The following is a 6,177-nucleotide window of genomic DNA, read 5'->3' as shown; positions in this document are numbered from 1 at the left end:
TCATCCTTTGGGATCGTGGGAGCATCCCTTGGGGTTGTGGGAGCATCCCCTGGGATTGTGGGAGCATCCCCTGGGATCGGGTCAGCGCCGCCAAGAGCCACGAGTTCAGCCGGGAGCCCAGCCTCAACTGGGTACGGAGCAGCCTGGGATCGTGGGATCATCCTTTGGGATTGTGGGAGCATCCCTTGGGATGGTGGGATCATCCTTTGGGATTGTGGGATCATTCTTTGGGATCATGGGAGCATCCCTTGGGATTGTGGGATCATCCCTTGGGGGTGTGGGATCATCCCTTGGGATCGGGTCAGCGCCGCCAAGAGCCACGAGTTCAGCCGCGAGCCCAGCCTCAACTGGGTACGGAGCAGCCTGGGATCGTGGGATCATCCCCTGGGATTGTGGGATCATCCTTTGGGATTGTGGGATCATCCCCTGGGATCGGGTCAGTGCCACCAAGAGCCACGAGTTCAGCCGGGAGCCCAGCCTCAACTGGGTACGGAGCATCCCCTGGGATTGTGGGAGCATCCTTTGGGATTGTGGGAGCATCCCCTGGGATTGTGGGAGCATCCCCTGGGATCGGGTCAGTGCCGCCAAGAGCCACGAGTTCAGCCGGGAGCCCAGCCTCAACTGGGTACGGAGCAGCCTGGGATGGTGGGAGTGTCCCCTGGGATTGTGGGAGCATCCTTTGGGATTGTGGGAGCATCCCTTGGGGGTGTGGGATCATCCCCTGGGATCGGGTCAGCGCCGCCAAGAGCCACGAGTTCAGCCGCGAGCCCAGCCTCAACTGGGTACGGAGCATCCCCTGGGATTGTGGGAGCATCCTTTGGGATCATGGGAGCATCCCTTGGGATTGTGGGAGCATCCCTTGGGGGTGTGGGATCATCCCCTGGGATCGGGTCAGCGCCGCCAAGAGCCACGAGTTCAGCCGCGAGCCCAGCCTCAACTGGGTACGGAGCAGCCCTGGGATTGTGGGATCATCCCTTGGGATTGTGGGAGCATCCCCTGGGATTGTGGGATCATCCCCTGGGATTGGGTCAGCGCCGCCAAGAGCCACGAGTTCAGCCGCGAGCCCAGCCTCAACTGGGTACGGAGCAGCCTGGGATGGTGGGAGTGTCCCCTGGGACGGTGGGATCATCCTTTGGGATCGTGGGAGCATCCCTTGGGGTTGTGGGATCATCCCCTGGGATCGGGTCAGCGCCGCCAAGAGCCACGAGTTCAGCCGGGAGCCCAGCCTCAACTGGGTACGGAGCAGCCTGGGATGGTGGGAGCGTCCCTTGGGATGGTGGGGTCATCCCTTGGGATGGTGGGAGCATCCACTGGGATTACGGGATCATCTCCTGGGATCACAGGAGCATCTGCTGGGATCGTGGGATCGTCCCCTGGGATGGTGGGATCATCACTTGGGATTGTGGGATCATCCTTTGGGATCGTGGGATCATCACTTGGGATCATGGGATCCTCCCCTGGGATTGTGGGATCCTCCCCTGGGATCATGGGGTCTTTCCCTGGGATCGTGGGATCATCCCCAGGATTGTGGGATCATCCCGTGGGATCATCCCCTGGGATCGTGGGATCATCCCTTGGGATCGTGGGATCATCCCCTGGGATTGTGGGATCCTCCCCCGGGATGGTGAGATCATCCCCCGAGATCGTGGGAGCATCCCTTGGGATTGTGGGATCATTCGTTTGGGATCATGGGATCACTCCCTGGGATAGTGGGATCCTCCCTGGGATGGTGGGATCCTCCCTCTGGGATCACGGGATCATCCCCCGGGATCACGGGATCATCCCCCGGGATCATGGGATCATCCCTTGGGATCGTGGGATCACCCTTTGGGATCATGGGATCACTCCCCAGGATCATGAGATCACCTCTCGGGGTTGTGGGATCACCCGTGGGATTGTCGGAATGGGGGGAATGGGGCTGGACGGGCCCGGCTCTGGGGGTCCCTCCGTGGTCTGGGGGTCCCTCCATGGTCCGGGGGTCCCTCCATGGTCTGGGGGTCCCTCCATGGTCCGGGGGTCCCTCCATGGTCTGGGGGTCCCTCCATGGTCCGGGGGTCCCTCCATGGTCTGGGGGTCCCTCCATGCTCTGGGGGTCCCTCCATGCTCTGGGGGTCCCTCCATGGTCTGGGGGTCCCTCCATGGTCTGGGGGTCTCTCCATGGTCCGGGGGTCCCTCCATGGTCTGGGGGTCCCTCCGTGGTCTGGGGGTCCCTCCATGGTCCGGGGGTCCCTCCATGGTCCAGGGGTTCCTCCATGTTCTGGGAGTCCCTCCATGTTCCGGGGGTTCCTCCATGGTCCGGGAGTCCCTCCATGATCCGGGGGTCCCTCCATGGTCCGGGGGTCCCCCCATGGTCCAGGGGTCCCTCCGTGGTCCGGGGGTCCCTCCATGGTCCGGGGGTCCCTCCGTGGGGGTCCCTCCATGCTCTGGGGGTCCCTCCATGCTCTGGGGGTCCCTCCGTGGTCCGGGGGTCCCTCCGTGGGGGTCCCTCCATGCTCTGGGGGTCCCTCCATGCTCTGGGGGTCCCTCCATGCTCTGGGGGTCCCTCCATGCTCTGGGGGTCCCTCCATGGTCCGGGAGTCCCTCCATGTTCCGGGGGTTCCTCCATGGTCCGGGGGTCTCTCCATGGTCCGGGGGTCCCCCCGTGGTCCGGGGGTCCCTCCATGGTCTGGGGGTCCCGTCCCCATCCGGGGTTCCCTCCATGGTCCGGGGGTCCCTCCATGTTCCGGGGGTCCCTCCATGGTCCGGGGGTCCCTCCATGTTCCGGGGGTCCCTCCATGGTCCGGGAGTCCCTCCGTGGGGGTCCCCCCATGCTCTGGGGGTCCCTCCATGGTCCGGGGGTCCCTCCGTGGTCCGGGGGTCCCTCCATGGTCCGGGGGTCCCGTCCCCATCCAGCTCCAGCCCTCGTTGTCCTCGTGGTGGGGAGTTGCTTCCCGGTGTCCCAGCTCCGCGGGGCTGTTCCCGCGGGAATCATCAGCCCTTGTCCCGGCACTCCGGGGGGTGGGAAGGGACTGGAAGCCCCTCCAGTGTCACCCCCTGCCACGGGCAGGGACAGTTCCCGCTATCCCGGAGCGCTCCAGCCTGGCCTTGGGCCCTTCCAGGGACGGGGCAGCCACGGCTCCTCTGGGGAATCTCTTCCCGGGGTGGTTCCCATCCCATTCCGTGTTTCCGTGGTGGCTCCTGTCACGTTCCCGTTCCCTGTTCCCGTAGCGCCTTGTCCCATTTCCCATTCCGGGGCTGGTTCCTGTTCCCCTTCCTCGTTCCCGTGGTGATTCCCATCCCATTCCCTGTTCCCATGGCAGCTCCCGTCCCATTCCCTGTTCCTGTGCTGGTTCCTGTCCCGTTCCCCGTTCCTGTGGTGATTCCTGTTCCATTCCCTGTTCCCATTCCCCATTCCTGTGGTGATTCCTGTTCCATTCCCTGTTCCCATGGAGATTCCCTGTTCCCATTCCCTGTTCCTGTGCTGGTTCCTGTCCCATTCCCCATTCCTGTGGTGATTCCCGTCCCATTCCCTGTTCCCATGGCAGCTCCCGTCCCATTCCCTGTTCCTGTGCTGGTTCCTGTCCCATTCCCCATTCCTGTGGTGATTCCTGTTCCATTCCCTGTTCCCATGGCACCTCCCATCCCATTCCCTGTTCCTGTGCTGGTTCCTGTCCCATTCCCCGTTCCTGTGGTGATTCCTGTTCCATTCCCTGTTCCCATGGCAGCTCCCGTCCCATTCCCTGTTCTGGTGCTGGTTCCTGTCCTGTTCCTCGTTCCCATGGTGGTTCCTGTTCCATTCCCTGTTCCCATGGCAGCTCCCGTCCCATTCCCTGTTCCTGTGCTGGTTCCTGTCCCATTCCCCGTTCCTGTGGTGATTCCTGTTCCATTCCCTGTTCCCATTCCCCGTTCTTGTGGTGATTCCTGTTCCCATTCCGTGTTCCCATTCCCCCTTCTCGTGGTGATTCCTGTTCCTGTTCCTGTTCCCCGTTCCCATGGAGATTCCCCGTTCCCATTCCCTGTTCCCCTTCCCTGTTCTTGTGGTGATTCCCGGCCCATTCCCTGTTCCCATTCCTCATTCCCATGGTGATTCCCGTTCCCATTCCCCATTCCCATTCCCTGTTCCTTCAGTGATTCCCATTCCCCGTTCCCGTGGTCATTCCCTGTTCCAGTTCCCCATTCCCATGGTGATTCCCATTCCCCATTCCCATTCCCTGTTCCCGTTCCCTGTTCCCACTGTAATTCTCGTTCCCGTTCCCCATTCCCTGATTCCCTGTTCCCATTCCCTGTTCCCATTCCTGCAGTGATTCCCTGTTCCCATTCCCCATTCCCACTGTGATTCCTGTTCCCATTCCTGTTCCCATTCCCACTGTAATTCCCATTCCCAGGTGGTGAACTCGGTGAACTGCAGCCTGTTCTCGTTCCCATTCCCACTGTAATTCCCATTCCGAGGTGGTGAACTCTGTGAACTGCAGCCTCTTCTCGTTCCCTGTTCCCGTTCCCATTCCCGCTGTAATTCCCATTCCCAGGTGGTGAACTCGGTGAACTGCAGCCTGTTCTCGTTCCCATTCCTGCTGTAATTCCCATTCCCAGGTGGTGAATTCCGTGAACTGCAGCCTGTTCTCGTTCCCATTCCCGTTCCCATTCCCGCTGTAATTCCCATTCCCATTCCCAGGTGGTGAATTCCGTGAACTGCAGCCTGTTCCTGTTCCCATTCCCTGTTCCCGTTCCCATTCCCGTTGTAATTCCCATTCCCATTCCCGTTTCCAGGTGGTGAATTCCGTGAACTGCAGCCTGTTCCCGTTCCCATTCCCGCTGTAATTCCCATTCCCGTTCCCGTTTCCAGGTGGTGAATTCCGTGAACTGCAGCCTGTTCCTGTTCCCATTCCCTGTTCCCATTCCCATTCCCGCTGTAATTCCCATTCCCGTTCCCGTTTCCAGGTGGTGAATTCCGTGAACTGCAGCCTGTTCTCGTTCCCATTCCCATTCCCGCTGTAATTCCCATTCCCATTCCCATTCCCAGGTGGTGAATTCCGTGAACTGCAGCCTGTTCCCGTTCCCATTCCCATTCCCGTTCCCAGGTGGTGAACTCGGTGAACTGCAGCCTGTTCCCGTTCCCATTCCCTGTTCCCATTCCCTGTTTCCAGGTGGTGAATTCCGTGAACTGCAGCCTGTTCTCGTTCCCATTCCCTGTTCCCGTTCCCATTCCCGCTGTAATTCCCATTCCCAGGTGGTGAATTCTGTGAACTGCAGCCTGTTCTCGTTCCCATTCCCATTCCCAGGTGGTGAATTCCGTGAACTGCAGCCTGTTCTCGTTCCCGTTCCCATTCCCGCTGTAATTCCCATTCCCGTTCCCGTTCCCAGGTGGTGAACTCCGTGAACTGCAGCCTGTTCTCGGCCGTGCGGGAGGATTTCAAGGCGCTGAAGCCGCTGCTCTGGGACGCGGTGGACGAGGAGATCTGTCTGTCCGAGTGTGACATCTACAGGTACCGACCCTTCCTGTACATCTGTCTGTCCGAGTGTGACATCTACAGGTACCGACCCTGCCCTTCCCACAGATCTGTCTGTCCGAGTGTGACACCTACAGGTACCACCCTTAGATCTGTCCGAGTGTGACACCTACAGGTACCACCCTTAGATCTGTCTGAGTGTGACACCTACAGGTACCACCCTTAGATCTGTCCGAGTGTGACACCTACAGGTACTGACCCTTAGATCTGTCTGTCCGAGTGTGACATCTACAGGTACCACCCTTAGATCTGTCTGAGTGTGACACCTACAGGTACCACCCTTAGATCTGTCCGAGTGTGACACCTACAGGTACTGACCCTTAGATCTGTCCGAGTGTGACACCTACAGGTACCACCCTTAGATCTGTCTGAGTGTGACACCTACAGGTACTGACCCTTAGATCTGTCTGTCCGAGTGTGACACCTACAGGTACTGACCCTTAGATCTGTCTGTCCGAGTGTGACACCTACAGGTACCACCCTTAGATCTGTCCGAGTGTGACACCTACAGGTACTGACCCTTAGATCTGTCTGAGTGTGACATCTACAGGTACTGACCCTTAGATCTGTCTGAGTGTGACACCTACAGGTACCACCCTTAGATCTGTCTGTCCGAGTGTGACACCTACAGGTACCACCCTTAGATCTGTCTGAGTGTGACACCTACAGGTACTGACCCTTAGATCTGTCC

At 59.8% G+C, this 6,177-nt stretch overlaps 1 protein-coding gene across 1 annotated transcript; it reads left to right on the top strand.

Moving 5' to 3' along the window:
• Positions 1-1,089: 1,089 nt before the first annotated feature.
• MAF1 (MAF1 homolog, negative regulator of RNA polymerase III) lies at positions 1,090-5,529 on the top strand (the record flags this gene model as incomplete). Its single annotated transcript, XM_039379246.1, has 2 exons — positions 1,090-1,235; positions 5,341-5,529. Coding segments are annotated over 2 exons (335 nt in total), but the record flags the coding sequence as incomplete, so codon positions are not given.
• Positions 5,530-6,177: the final 648 nt, after the last annotated feature.

Source organism: Pipra filicauda, unplaced genomic scaffold (assembly GCF_003945595.2).
Source record: "Pipra filicauda isolate LSUMZ 115617 unplaced genomic scaffold, ASM394559v2 scaffold1619_size7905_pilon, whole genome shotgun sequence".
Classification (NCBI taxonomy): Eukaryota; Metazoa; Chordata; class Aves; order Passeriformes; family Pipridae; genus Pipra; species Pipra filicauda.
The sequence above is the reverse complement of the archived record's forward strand: the minus strand, read 5'-3'. Positions and strand labels throughout refer to the sequence as shown.